This window comes from Salmo salar, chromosome ssa16, assembly GCF_905237065.1.
Source record: "Salmo salar chromosome ssa16, Ssal_v3.1, whole genome shotgun sequence".
NCBI lineage: Eukaryota > Metazoa > Chordata > Actinopteri > Salmoniformes > Salmonidae > Salmo > Salmo salar.
Genome location: NC_059457.1, coordinates 68,528,158 through 68,543,696, shown reverse-complemented (window position 1 = coordinate 68,543,696; position 15,539 = coordinate 68,528,158). Strand labels below are relative to the sequence as shown.

Here is a 15,539-nt window from a genome sequence, read left to right as displayed (position 1 = left end):
ATGAAAATAATCATGGCCTCTAAACCTTCAAGCTGCATACTGGACCCAATTCCAACTAAACTACTGAAAGAGCTGCTTCCTGTGCTTGGCCCTCCTATGTTGAAAATAATAAACGGCTCTCTATCCACTGGATGTGTACCAAACTCACTAAAAGTGGCAGTAATAAAGCCTCTATTGAAAAAGCCAAACCTTGACCCAGAAAATATAAAGAACTATCGGCCTATATCGAATCTTCCATTCCTCTCAAAAATATTTGAAAAAGCTGTTGCGCAGCAACTCACTGCCTTCCTGAAAACAAACAATGTATACGAAAAGCTTCAGTCTGGTTTTAGACCCCATCATAGCACTGAGACTGCACTTGTTAAGGTGGTAAATTACCTTTTAATGGCGTCAGACCAAGTCTCTGCATCTGTCCTCGTGCTCCTAGACCTTAGTGCTGCTTTTGATACTATCGATCACCACATTCTTTTGGAGAGATTGGTAACCCAAATTGGTCTACACGGACAAGTTCTGGCCTGGTTTAGATCTTATCTGTCGGAAATATATCAGTTTGTCTCTGTGGATGGTTTGTCTTCTGACAAATCAATTGTAAATTTCAGTGTTCCTCAAGGTTCCGTTTTAGGACCACTATTGTTTTCAATATATATTTTACCTCTTGGTGATGTCATTTGGAAACATAATATTAACTTTCACTGCTATGCAGATGACACACAGCTGTACATTTCGATGAAACATGGTGAAGCCCCAAAATTGCCCTCGCTGGAAGCCTGTGTTTCAGACATAAGGAAGTGGATGGCTGCAAATGTTCTACTTTTAAACTCAGACAAAACAGAGATGCTTGTTCTAGGTCCCAAAAAACAAAGAGATCTTCTGTTGAATCTGACAAATAATCTTGATGGTTGTACAGTCGTCTCAAATAAAACTGTGAAGGACCTCGGCGTTACTCTGGACCCTGATCTCTCTTTTGACGAACATATCAAGACTGTTTCAAGGACAGCTTTTTTCCATCTACGTAACATTGCAAAAATCTGAAACTTTCTGTCCAAAAATGATGCAGAAAAATGTATCCATGCCTTTGTCACTTCTAGGTTAGACAATTGCAATGCTCTAGTTTCTGGCTACCCGGATAAAGCACTAAATTAACTTCAGTTAGTGCTAAACACGGCTGCTAGAATCTTGACTAGAACCAAATAAATGTATCATATTACTCCAGTGTTAGCCTCTCTACACTGGCTTCCTGTTAAGGCAAGGGCTGATTTCAAAGTTTTACTGCTAACCTACAAAGCATTACATGGGCTTGCTCCTACCTATCTTTCCGATTTGGTCCTGCCTTACATACCTACACGTACGCTACGGTCACAAGACGCAGGCCTCCTTACTGTCCCTAGAATGTCTAAACAAACAGCTGGAGGTAGGGCTTTCTCCTATAGAGCTCCATTTCTATGGAATGGTCTGCCTACCCATATGAGAGACGCAGACTTGGTCTCAACCTTTAAGTCTTTATTGAAGACTCATCTCTTCAGTATGTCCTATGATTGTGTAGTATGGCCCAGGAGTGTGAAGGTGAACGGAAAGGCTCTGGAGCAACGAACCGCCCTTGCTGTCTCTGCCTGGCCGGTTCCCCTTTCTCCACTGGGATTCTCTGCCTCTAACCCTATTACAGGGGCCGAGTCACTGGCTTACTGGTGCTCTTCCATGCCGTCCCTGGGAGGGGTGCGTCACTTGAGTGGGTTGAGTCATTGACGTGATCTTCCTGTCTGGGTTGGCGCCCCCCCTTGGGTTGTGCCGTGGCGGAGATCTTTGTGGGCTATACTCGGCATTGTCTCAGGATGTTAGGTTGGTGGTTGAAGATATCCCTCTAGTGGTGTGGGGGCTGTGCATTGGCAAAGTGGGTGGGGTTATATCCTGCCTGTTTGGCCCTGTCCGGGGGTATCGTCGGATGGGGCTACAGAGTCTCCCGACCACTCCTGTCTCAGCCTCCAGTATTTATGCTGCAGTAGTTTATGTGTCGGGGAGCTAGGGCCAGTCTGTTATATCTGGAGTATTTCTCTTGTCTTATCCAGTGTCCTGTGTGAATTTAAGTATGCTCTCTCTAACTCTCCCTCTCTCTTTCTCGCTCTCGGAGGACCTGAGCCCTAGGACCATGCCTCAGGACTACCTTGCATGATGACTACTTGCTGTCCCCAGTCCACCTGGCCGTGCTGCTGCTCCAGTTTCAACTGTTCTGCCTGCGGCTATGGAATCCTGACCGGTTCACCGGACGTGCAACCTGTCCCCGACCTGCTGTTTTCAACTCTCTAGAGACAGCAGGAGATGTAGAGATACTCTGAAGGATCGTGTACTGAAAAGCCAATTGACATTTACTCCTGAGGTGCTGACCTGTTGCACCCTCGACATCCACTTTGACCCTGCTGGTCACCTATGAACATTTGAACATCTTGGCCATGTTCTGTTATAATCTCCACCCGGCACAGCCAGAAGAGAACTGGCCACCCCTCATAGCCTTGTTCCTCTCTAGGTTTCTTCCTAGGTTCTGGCCTTTCTAGGGAGTTTTTCCTAGCCACCGTGCTTCTACACCTGCATTGCTTGCTGTTTGTGGTTTTAGGCTGGGTTTCTGTACAGCACTTTGAGATATCAGCTGATGTAAGAAGGCCTTTATAAATAAATTTGATATGTCTGGATCTGACAGTGTGCCAGCAGCCAGCATCATCTCATGTCCTCCACGTGTTAGTTTATCAACAATGGGACTCTGATAGTGTTGGGTTGAATCACCCTTTTCATGTCTGAGATAGAGATCATTTTTTTCACTTGCAATGGTGGAAAAAGCAGCACATCAAAAGCAGGACATCAATTATGTCCATCACCTTATTTGTGTTGGTTTATTCCTCTTAGAAAAACCTACCAATGTCACAGCAATACAAACATCTAAACTGGCTACTGTTTCACACATCATTTTGGTATCTTTGGTATCCAACGGACTGATAGTGTGGGATTGCTAGGTTAAAATCTACTGTAGTTACAATGAATAAATAACAGGCCTAAGCAAACTTGGTCTCATTGGATTTTATTATGTAATATAAGACAATCGGGGTATGCTTGAGTTTATTTAAAAACAAATATGCTCTGCTCCACTGCGTCCTTTTTTCGGGCAAAACAGCTTATGGGAAAAAAGAGAAAGTTTGTGAGATCCCTTACCACAAACATACTTTACTGTTGAAAAGGTGCACTTACAGTATATCAACCTCTGGAATTACATTTACTGAAAAAGATTTGGATTGTTGTGTCAAAAAGGTGAGCTGGGTTAAGTCATGTAGTACCTTAAAGGACTTAAAAAAGGTCCAGCGGAAGAGTGAACCCATGTAGAAGGGAGTCCCAGGGGTGAACATGTGATCCCCAGCAGAGTCCCATCCACCATCATCTGAACACAATTCCGGAGAGCCTTAATCAATTGTTAAACTGAATGTAAACCATGTGCTACCAATTTTTGGGGGATTGAAGCCTGAACCCAGTTAGGTTTTAGAATAGTCAATGGTGAACATTATTTTGTTCACCAGCCCATTCAGGCTTGTTACGAGAGTAGAGAGGATATTTACTGTTCAAAAGGGCACTTACCTCCTGGCACGCACATCGGTGAGAGAGGTCTGAGCTTGTGAGCCAGGGCAGCGTCTGATATTCCAGGACCAGCTTTGGTAGTTGTACATGGATAACCTGGGTATTTGCCCATTGGAGCACCTTTAATAGAACTCAGTGTTATATAAGGTAAATGACTAGCTTCTCTCTGTGTGTGTGTGTGTGTGTGTGTGTGTGTGTGTGTGTGTGTGTGTGTGTGTGTGTGTGTGTGTGTGTGAAATGTGAGCTAGCTAAAGCACAATCACCTGCTCTCATTGAATGTGGGTTAACTCCATTTTGGGCTGTTTGGCAGCCCTGTGGTGGAGGGAAAAAATCAAACTGGCAGGGAGGAAGTAGAGTAGTTCTGGCCTTTGGAACTGAAGTGTCTTTTTGTCTTTTTTTATGTTGCCGTGTCAGACCCTTCAGCAGTTCATTTTTCTGCGGTGGTGGGACAAACTGGGAAAGGATATAAACAAATAATATAAACATGAGAATTGCTGATTGCAGTTAAAATAGGACTTTTATTTACATATTAAAAAGGAACAGTTTGGAGTGAGTAGCCTACCTCAAATCTCTGAAGAGACTCAGCTACCACTGGACAGATGGGCAGCTCAAACATGGCGTGCTTCACTGGTGGAGAAATGGGCTGTTCATCCACGATGGGTTTCACTGGTGGAGCGATGGGCAGCTCAACCACGATGGGCTCCACTGGAGGGAAGAAATCCGATAGGGCGGGAGGAGGCTGAGTAGTTCTGGCCTGTGGAACTGAAGTTTCCACGTCTTTCTCTCTTTTTCTATGTCGCTGTGTCAGACCCTTCAGTGGCTTATTTTTCCGCGGTGGTGGAGCAAACTGGGAAAGGACATAAACAATTGAAATCGTATACGTTACATACGCTGAATACAACAAGTGTAGACCTTACCGTGAAATGCTTACTCACAAGCCCTTAACCAACAATGAAGTTAAGAAATTAATAGTTAAGAAAAGATTGACTAAATAAGTCAAATAAAAAAGCCTACATAAATGTGTGAATTGCTGATTGCAGTTAAACTAGGACCACGATTTACATATTAAAAGAGATAGTCTGGAGTGAGTAGCCTACCTCAAATCTCTGAAGTGACTCAGCTTCCACTGGAGCGATAGGCAGCTCAAACATGACGTGCTTCACTGGTGGAGAGATGGACAGCTCGACCACGATGGGCTCCACCGGTGGAGAGACGGGACGCTCGACCACGATGGGCTCCACTGGTGGAGAGATGGGACGCTCGACCACGATGGGCTCCACTGGTGGAGAGATGGGACGCTCGACCACGATGGGCTCCACTGGTGGAGAGATGGGACGCTCGACCACGATGGGCTTCACTAGTGGAGAAATAGGAAGCTCCACCACGATGGGTTTCACTGGTGGAAAGATGGGCAGCTCAAACGTGATGTGTTTCACTGGTGGAGAGATGGGCCGATCAACAACGATGGGCTTCAATGGTGGAGAGATGGGCAGCTCAAACACAATGAGCTCCACTGGTGGAGAGATGGGACGCTCGAACACGATGGGCTTCACTGAAGGAAAGATGGGCTATATATAGTGATATTAAAACAGAAGGTTAGTACAGAAACAACACGGATCAATTACAATGTAATTGACGCATGGCCTAAAACATACCTGTTCGCTTACTTATGAAAATGCAAACCATAATAATCATCCTCTCCCTCATCATCCATCCTAAACCATCAAATGAAGAAACGTACCTGTGCCCTACTCCGTGTGCACAACAGGGTAACACAACACCACATGAAGAACTTAGATTGGTACTCCTGACACTTCTGCCATGCAATCTCAATCATCTCCTTAAGAGTCCCAATGCTACAGGAGAGGAAACACACCAGCTTGTTTAGAATGGGTGGAAGGAGGCTTCACACCGTGGATATGAAACGGTCTTTAGATTTTAGACCTGAACTCAATCCGGGTACTCTGGGTAATCAAGGTAATCTGAAACTCCATTACATTGGTCCAAAATCTCAATCAACTTAACTGTAAAGGCAGTGTAATCAAAGCACTCTAAATCCAAACATGAATGTATCTGGAAGACAGTGTAGCTGTGCAGATGTCATTGATGTGTTAATGAACAAAGTACTTACTTTGCAAGAAGCCCATGGGACGCTGTGCAGACTCCAGGCTGCTCCTGTGGGCTCTGCTGAGGGAAATCAGAGGATGTAGGGAGGGGGAGATAGGCCGGAACATCGACAATCAGAGAAGAACCAGCCTCTATTCTCCAGTTGGCCCATTGATCAAGTTGATCCTGGTGGTTCACAGGTGGAGAGATGGGCAGCTCTACCACGATGGACTTCACTGGTGGAGAAGTGGGCAGCTCAACCAAGATAGGCTTCACTGGTGGAGAGATAGGAAGCTCCACAACGATGTGCTCTACTGGTGGAGAGATGGGCAGATCAACCACGATGGGCTTCACTGGTGGAGAGATGGAGTGCTCAGCAACAATGGGATCCGCTGGAGGTGTAGGGAAGAAATCCTGGGCCATTTGGCATGTCTTTGGTGTAGATGTAGGGAAATAATCCGATAGGGATGGAGGAGGCTGAGTAGTTCTGGCCTGTGGAACTGAAATTTCCACGTCTTTCTTTCTTTTTCTATGTTGCTGTGTCAGACCCTTCAGTGGAATATTTTTCCACGGTGGTGGGGCAAACTGGGAAAGGACATCAACAAATCCAATCAAATTGCATTTGTCACATGCACCGAATACAAGTGTAGACCTTACCGTGAAATGCTTACTCGAAATGAAGTTTAAGAAAATATTTACTAAATAAGCTAAAGTAAAAACAAAAGCCCATATTCAAAGGGGTTGGGTTAAATGAGAAAGACCCATTTCAGTTGAATGCATTCACATGTATTACTGACTAGGTATACCATTTTCCCTTTCCATATAAAACGTGAGCATTGCTGATTGCAGTTAAAATAGGACCATGATTTACAAATTGAAAGGGACAGTTGGGAGTGAGTAGCCTACCTCAAATCTCTGAAGCGACTCAGCTTCCAGTGGAGCGATAGACAGCTCAACCACAATGGGCTTCACTGGTGGAGAGATGGGCAGCTCAACTATGATGGGCTTCACTGGTGGAGAGGTGGGCAGCTCAACCATGATGGGCTCCACTGGTGGAGATATGGGCAACTCAGCCACGATGGGCTTCACTGGTGGAGAAATTGGCCATTCAATCATGATGGGCTTCACTGGTGGAGAGGTGGGCAGCTCAACCACAATGGGCTCCAGTGGTGGAGAGGTGGGCAGCTCAACCACGATGGGCTCCAGTGGTGGAGAGGTGGGCAGCTCAACCATGATGGGCTTCACTGGTGGAGAGGTGGGCAGCTCAACCACACTGGGCTCCACTGGTGGAGAGATGGGCAGCTCAACCATGATGGGCTCCACTGGTGGAGAGATGGGCAGCTCAACCACGATGGGCTCCACTGGTGGAGAGATGGGCAGCTCAACCACAATGGGATCCACTGGTGGAGAGACGGGCAGCTCAACCACAATGGGCTCCACTGGTGGAGAGACGGGCAGCTCAACCACGATGGGCTCCACTGGTGGAGAGACGGGCAGCTCAACCACGATGGGCTTCAGTGGTGGAGAGATGGGCAGCTCAACCACGATGGGCTTCACTGGTGGAGAGGTGGGCAGCTCAACCACAATGGGCTCCACTGGTGGAGAGATGGGCAGCTCAACCACAATGGGCTCCACTGGTGGAGAGATGGGCAGCTCAACCACAATGGGCTCCACTGGTGGAGAGGTGGGCAGCTCAACCACGATGGGCTTCACTGGTGGAGAAATGGGCAGCTCAACCACGATAGGCTTCACTGGTGAAGAAATGGGCAGCTCAGCTACAATGGGCTCCACTGGAGGTGGAGGGAAGAAATCCTGGGCCCTTTGGCATCTCTTTGGTGTAGGTGGAGGGAAATAATCCGATAGGGCGGGAGGAGGCTGAGTAGTTCTGGCCTGTGGAAATGAAGTTGCCATGTCTTTCTGTCTTTTTCTATGTCGCTGTGTCAGACCCTTCAGTGGCTTATTTTTCCACGGTGGTGGAGCAAAGTGGGAAAGGACATCAACAAATCAAATTGCATTTGTCACATGCACCGAATACAACAAGTGTAGACCTTACCGTGAAATGCTTACTCACAATGAAGTTTTAAGAAAACAAGAATTAAGAAAATATTTACTAAATAAGCTAAAGCAAAAACAAAAAGCCCATATTCAGAGGGGTTGGGTTAAATGAGGAAGACAGATTTCAGTTGAATGCATTCAGATGTACAACTGACCAGGTATACCCCTATACCCTTTCCATATAAACGTGAGATTTGCTGATTGCAGTTAAAATAGCACCATGATTTATGAAATGAAATGTATGAAATGTATGCATTCACAATTGTAAGTCGCTCTGGATAAGAACGTCTGCTAAATGACTAAAAGGTCATGTAAATGTAAGTTTGGAGTGAGTAGCCTACCTGAAATCTTTGAAGCGACTCAGCTTCCACTGGAGCGATAGGCAGCTCAACCACAATGGGATTCACTGGTGGAGAAATGGGTAGCTCAACCATGATGGGCTTCACTGGTGGAGAGATGAGCAGCTCAACAATGATGGGCTTCACTGGTGGAGAGATGGGCAGCTCAACCACAATGGGCTCCACTGGTGGAGAGATCGGTGGCTCAACCACGATGGGCTCCACTGGTGGAGAGATGGGCAGCTCAACCACAATGGGCTCCACTGGTGGAGAGGTGGGCAGCTCAACCACGATGGGCTCCACTGGTGGAGAGGTGGGCAGCTCAACCACAATGGGCTCCACTGGTGGAGAAATTGGCCATTCAATCATGATGGGCTTCACTGGTGGAGAGGTGGGCAGCTCAACCATGATGGGCTTCACTGGTGGAGAGATGGGCAGCTCAACTATGATGGGCTTCACTGGTGGAGAGGTGGGCAGCTCAACCATGATGGGCTCCACTGGTGGAGATTTGGGCAACTCAGCCACGATGGGCTTCACTGGTGGAGAAATTGGCCATTCAATCATGATGGGCTTCACTGGTGGAGAGGTGGGCAGCTCAACCACAATGGGCTCCAGTGGTGGAGAGGTGGGCAGCTCAACCACGATGGGCTCCAGTGGTGGAGAGGTGGGCAGCTCAACCATGATGGGCTTCACTGGTGGAGAGGTGGGCAGCTCAACCACACTGGGCTCCACTGGTGGAGAGATGGGCAGCTCAACCATGATGGGCTCCACTGGTGGAGAGATGGGCAGCTCAACCACGATGGGCTCCACTGGTGGAGAGATGGGCAGCTCAACCACGATGGGCTCCACTGGTGGAGAGACGGGCAGCTCAACCACAATGGGATCCACTGGTGGAGAGACGGGCAGCTCAACCACAATGGGCTCCACTGGTGGAGAGACGGGCAGCTCAACCACGATGGGCTCCACTGGTGGAGAGACGGGCAGCTCAACCACGATGGGCTTCAGTGGTGGAGAGATGGGCAGCTCAACCACGATGGGCTCCACTGGTGGAGAGATGGGCAGCTCAACCACGATGGGCTCCACTGGTGGAGAGATGGGCAGCTCAACCACGATGGGCTCCACTGGTGGAGAGATGGGCAGCTCAACCACGATGGGCTCCACTGGTGGAGAGATGGGCAGCTCAACCACGATGGGCTCCACTGGTGGAGAGATGGGCAGCTCAACCACGATGGGCTCCACTGGTGGAGAGATGGGCAGCTCAACCACGATGGGCTCGACTGGTGGAAAGGTGGGCAGCTCAACCACGATGGGCTTCACTGGTGGAGAGGTGGGCAGCTCAACCACAATGGGCTCCACTGGTGGAGAGGTGGGCAGCTCAACCATGATGGGCTTCACTGGTGGAGAGACGGGCAGCTCAACCACGATGGGCTCCACTGGTGGAGAGACGGGCAGCTCAACCACGATGGGCTTCAGTGGTGGAGAGATGGGCAGCTCAACCACGATGGGCTCCACTGGTGGAGAGATGGGCAGCTCAACCACGATGGGCTCCACTGGTGGAGAGATGGGCAGCTCAACCACGATGGGCTCCACTGGTGGAGAGATGGGCAGCTCAACCACGATGGGCTCCACTGGTGGAGAGATGGGCAGCTCAACCACGATGGGCTCCACTGGTGGAGAGATGGGCAGCTCAACCACGATGGGCTCCACTGGTGGAGAGATGGGCAGCTCAACCACGATGGGCTCCACTGGTGGAAAGGTGGGCAGCTCAACCACGATGGGCTTCACTGGTGGAGAGGTGGGCAGCTCAACCACAATGGGCTCCACTGGTGGAGAGGTGGGCAGCTCAACCATGATGGGCTTCACTGGTGTAGAGATGGGCAGCTCAACCACGATGGGCTCTACTGGTGGAGAGGTGGGCAGCTCAACCATGATGGGCTTCACTGGTGGAGAGGTGGGCAATTCAACCATGATTGGCTTCACTGGTGGAGAGGTGGGCAGCTCAACCACGGTGGGCTTCACTGGTGGATAGGTGGGCAGCTCAACCACTATGGGCTTCACTGGTGGAGAGGTGGGCAGCTCAACCACGATGGGCTTCACTGGTGGAGAGGTGGGCAGCTCAACCACGATGGGCTTCACTGGTGGAGAGGTGGGCAGCTCAACCACAATGGGCTCCACTGGTGGAGAGATGGGCAGCTCAACCACAATGGGCTCCACTGGTGGAGAGATGGGCAGCTCAACCACAATGGGCTCCACTGGTGGAGAGGTGGGCAGCTCAACCACGATGGGCTTCACTGGTGGAGAAATGGGCAGCTCAACCACGATAGGCTTCACTGGTGAAGAAATGGGCAGCTCAGCTACAATGGGCTCCACTGGAGGTGGAGGGAAGAAGAAATCCTGGGCCCTTTGGCATCTCTTTGGTGTAGGTGGAGGGAAATAATCCGATAGGGCGGGAGGAGGCTGAGTAGTTCTGGCCTGTGGAAATGAAGTTGCCATGTCTTTCTGTCTTTTTCTATGTCGCTGTGTCAGACCCTTCAGTGGCTTATTTTTCCACGGTGGTGGAGCAAAGTGGGAAAGGACATCAACAAATCAAATTGCATTTGTCACATGCACCGAATACAACAAGTGTAGACCTTACCGTGAAATGCTTACTCACAATGAAGTTTTAAGAAAACAAGAATTAAGAAAATATTTACTAAATAAGCTAAAGCAAAAACAAAAGCCCATATTCAGAGGGGTTGGGTTAAATGAGGAAGACAGATTTCAGTTGAATGCATTCAGATGTACAATTGACCAGGTATACCCCTATACCCTTTCCATATAAACGTGAGATTTGCTGATTGCAGTTAAAATAGCACCATGATTTATGAAATGAAATGTATGAAATGTATGCATTCACAACTGTAAGTCGCTCTGGATAAGAACGTCTGCTAAATGACTAAAAGGTCATGTAAATGTAAGTTTGGAGTGAGTAGCCTACCTGAAATCTTTGAAGCGACTCAGCTTCCACTGGAGCGATAGGCAGCTCAACCACAATGGGATTCACTGGTGGAGAAATGGGTAGCTCAACCATGATGGGCTTCACTGGTGGAGAGATGAGCAGCTCAACAATGATGGGCTTCACTGGTGGAGAGATGGGCAGCTCAACCACAATGGGCTCCACTGGTGGAGAGATCGGTGGCTCAACCACGATGGGCTCCACTGGTGGAGAGATGGGCAGCTCAACCACGATGGGCTCCACTGGTGGAGAGGTGGGCAGCTCAACCACGATGGGCTTCACTGGTGGAGAGGTGGGCAGCTCAACCACAATGGTTTCCACTGGTGGAGAGGTGGGCAGCTCAACCATGATGGGCTTCACTGGTGGAGAGATGGGCAGCTCAACCACGATGGGCTCTACTGGTGGAGAGGTGGGCAGCTCAACCATGATGGGCTTCACTGGTGGAGAGATGGGCAGCTCAACTATGATGGGCTTCACTGGTGGAGAGGTGGGCAGCTCAACCATGATGGGCTCCACTGGTGGAGATATGGGCAACTCAGCCACGATGGGCTTCACTGGTGGAGAAATTGGCCATTCAATCATGATGGGCTTCACTGGTGGAGAGGTGGGCAGCTCAACCATGATGGGCTTCACTGGGGGAGAGGTGGGCAGCTCAACCACACTGGGCTCCACTGGTGGAGAGATGGGCAGCTCAACCATGATGGGCTCCACTGGTGGAGAGATGGGCAGCTCAACCACGATGGGCTCCACTGGTGGAGAGATGGGCAGCTCAACCACAATGGGATCCACTGGTGGAGAGACGGGCAGCTCAACCACAATGGGCTCCACTGGTGGAGAGACGGGCAGCTCAACCACAATGGGCTCCACTGGTGGAGAGACGGGCAGCTCAACCACAATGGGCTCCACTGGTGGAGAGATGGGCAGCTCAACCACGATGGGCTTCAGTGGTGGAGAGATGGGCAGCTCAACCACGATGGGCTCCACTGGTGGAAAGATGGGCAGCTCAACCACGATGGGCTCCACTGGTGGAGAGATGGGCAGCTCAACCACGATGGGCTCCACTGGTGGAGAGATGGGCAGCTCAACCACGATGGGCTCCACTGGTGGAGAGATGGGCAGCTCAACCACGATGGGCTTCACTGGTGGAGAAATTGGCCATTCAATCATGATGGGCTTCACTGGTGGAGAGGTGGGCAGCTCAACCACAATGGGCTCCAGTGGTGGAGAGGTGGGCAGCTCAACCACGATGGGCTCCAGTGGTGGAGAGGTGGGCAGCTCAACCATGATGGGCTTCACTGGTGGAGAGGTGGGCAGCTCAACCACACTGGGCTCCACTGGTGGAGAGATGGGCAGCTCAACCATGATGGGCTCCACTGGTGGAGAGATGGGCAGCTCAACCACGATGGGCTCCACTGGTGGAGAGATGGGCAGCTCAACCACAATGGGATCCACTGGTGGAGAGACGGGCAGCTCAACCACAATGGGCTCCACTGGTGGAGAGACGGGCAGCTCAACCACAATGGGCTCCACTGGTGGAGAGACGGGCAGCTCAACCACGATGGGCTTCAGTGGTGGAGAGATGGGCAGCTCAACCACGATGGGCTCCACTGGTGGAAAGATGGGCAGCTCAACCACGATGGGCTCCACTGGTGGAGAGATGGGCAGCTCAACCACGATGGGCTCCACTGGTGGAAAGATGGGCAGCTCAACCACGATGGGCTCCACTGGTGGAGAGATGGGCAGCTCAACCACGATGGGCTCCACTGGTGGAGAGATGGGCAGCTCAACCACGATGGGCTCCACTGGTGGAGAGATGGGCAGCTCAACCACGATGGGCTCCACTGGTGGAGAGGTGGGCAGCTCAACCACGATGGGCTTCACTGGTGGAGAGGTGGGCAGCTCAACCACAATGGGCTCCACTGGTGGAGAGGTGGGCAGCTCAACCATGATGGGCCTCACTGGTGGAGAGATGGGCAGCTCAACCACGATGGGCTCTACTGGTGGAGAGGTGGGCAGCTCAACCATGATGGGCTTCACTGGTGGAGAGGTGGGCAATTCAACCATGATTGGCTTCACTGGTGGAGAGGTGGGCAGCTCAACCACGGTGGGCTTCACTGGTGGATAGGTGGGCAGCTCAACCACTATCGGCTTCACTGGTGGAGAGGTGGGCAGCTCAACCACGATGGGCTTCACTGGTGGAGAGGTGGGCAGCTCAACCACGATGGGCTTCACTGGTGGAGAGGTGGGCAGCTCAACCACGATGGGCTTCACTGGTGGAGAGGTGGGCAGCTCAACCACAATTGGCTCCACTGGTGGAGAGATGGGCAGCTCAACCACAATGGGCTCCACTGGTGGAGAGATGGGCAGCTCAACCACAATGGGCTCCACTGGTGGAGAGGTGGGCAGCTCAACCACGATGGGCTTCACTGGTGGAGAAATGGGCAGCTCAACCACGATGGGCTTCACTGGTGAAGAAATGGGCAGCTCAGCTACAATGGGCTCCACTGGAGGTGGAGGGAAGAAATCCTGGGCCCTTTGGCATCTCTTTGGTGTAGGTGGAGGGAAATTATCCGATAGGGCGGGAGGAGGCTGAGTAGTTCTGGCCTGTGGAAATGAAGTTGCCATGTCTTTCTGTCTTTTTCTATGTCGCTGTGTCAGACCCTTCAGTGGCTTATTTTTCCACGGTGGTGGAGCAAAGTGGGAAAGGACATCAACAAATCAAATTGCATTTGTCACATGCACCGAATACAACAAGTGTAGACCTTACCGTGAAATGCTTACTCACAATGAAGTTTTAAGAAAACAAGAATTAAGAAAATATTTACTAAATAAGCTAAAGCAAAAACAAAAAGCCCATATTCAGAGGGGTTGGGTTAAATGAGGAAGACAGATTTCAGTTGAATGCATTCAGATGTACAACTGACCAGGTATACCCCTATACCCTTTCCATATAAACGTGAGATTTGCTGATTGCAGTTAAAATAGCACCATGATTTATGAAATGAAATGTATGCATTCACAACTGTAAGTCGCTCTGGATAAGAACGTCTGCTAAATGACTAAAAGGTCATGTAAATGTAAGTTTGGAGTGAGTAGCCTACCTGAAATCTCTGAAGCGACTCAGCTTCCACTGGAGCGATAGGCAGCTCAACCACAATGGGATTCACTGGTGGAGAAATGGGTAGCTCAACCATGATGGGCTTCACTGGTGGAGAGATGAGCAGCTCAACAATGATGGGCTTCACTGGTGGAGAGATGGGCAGCTCAACCACAATGGGCTCCACTGGTGGAGAGATCGGTGGCTCAACCACGATGGGCTCCACTGGTGGAGAGATGGGATGCTCGACCACGATGGGCTTCACTGAAGGAAAGATGGGCTATATATAGTGGTATAGAAACAGAAAGTTAGTCCAGAAACAACACAAATAAATTACCATGGAATTGACACATACCTGTTTGCTTACTTATGAAAATGCTATCCATAACAATCATCCCCTCCCTCATCATCCATCCTAACTCATGGTGTCTCATTCAATGAAGAAACGTACCTGTGCCCTACTCTGTGTGCACAACAGGGTAACATAATACCACATGAAGAACTTAGATTGGTACTCCTGACACTTCTGCCATGCAATCTCAATCATCTCCTTAGGAGTCCCAATGCTACAGGAGAGGAAACACACCAGGTTGTTTAGAATGGGTGGAAGGAGGCTTCACACCATGTATATGAAACGGTCTTTAGATTTTAGACCTGAACTCAATCCAGGTACTCTGGGTAATCGAGGTAATCTCAAACTCCATTACATTAGTCCAAAATCTCAATCAACTTAACTGTAAAGGCAGTGTAATCATAGCACTCCAAATCCAAACATGAATGTATCTGGTGGACAGCGTAGCTGTGCAGATGTCGTTGCTGTGTTAACGAACAAAGTACTTACTTTGCAAGAGGCCCAGGGGATGTTGCGAGGACTCCAGGCTGCTCCTGTGGGCTCTGCTGAGGGAGATCAGAGGATGTAGGGAGGGGGAGATAGGCAGGAGCATCGACCATCTGAGAAGAACCAGCCTCTGTTTCCCAGTTGGCCCCTTGACCAGGTTGATGCTGGTGGTTGTAGTAGTCCTTCCCGTTCTCATACTTGTACTCATACTCATACTTGTACTCTTTGTTGTTTAGGGTCCACCTCTCTGTAAAAAGAATGAGAGCAGAAGCTTGATCCTCTCATTTCCATAAAGGAATGTTAATGAAATGATACAACCAAGTCCCAACTGAGGTGTGAAATACTTACCCCACTGGCCATGTTTTTCATTCCAGTGGAAATAGCCATAATCGTCGCCCTTGTAAAACCCATCCACATCCGCCTTAACAACATAATTCAACATGGAGACAGTCAAATGAGAACAACTTTAACGAGTAAAACCTGTTATCAAAGCAAAAT

At 49.7% G+C, this 15,539-nt stretch overlaps 1 protein-coding gene across 1 annotated transcript; it reads right to left on the bottom strand.

The window, feature by feature from the left end:
- Positions 1-3,048: 3,048 nt before the first annotated feature.
- Positions 3,049-12,390, bottom strand: LOC106574431 (proline-rich extensin-like protein EPR1). Its single transcript, XM_045696704.1, has 18 exons — positions 12,286-12,390; positions 11,881-12,045; positions 11,545-11,733; positions 11,089-11,328; positions 9,468-9,578; positions 8,946-9,110; positions 8,532-8,759; positions 8,115-8,354; positions 7,105-7,230; positions 6,625-6,996; positions 5,744-6,303; positions 5,354-5,468; positions 4,710-5,180; positions 4,175-4,459; positions 3,876-4,065; positions 3,613-3,732; positions 3,318-3,418; positions 3,049-3,157 (listed from the first exon to the last, which is right to left on the bottom strand). The coding sequence occupies exons 1-18, from the start codon at positions 12,388-12,390 to the stop codon at positions 3,107-3,109; spliced, it is 3,834 nt and encodes a 1,277-aa protein (XP_045552660.1). The 3' UTR covers positions 3,049-3,106.
- Between the last annotated feature and the right edge of the window lie 3,149 nt (positions 12,391-15,539).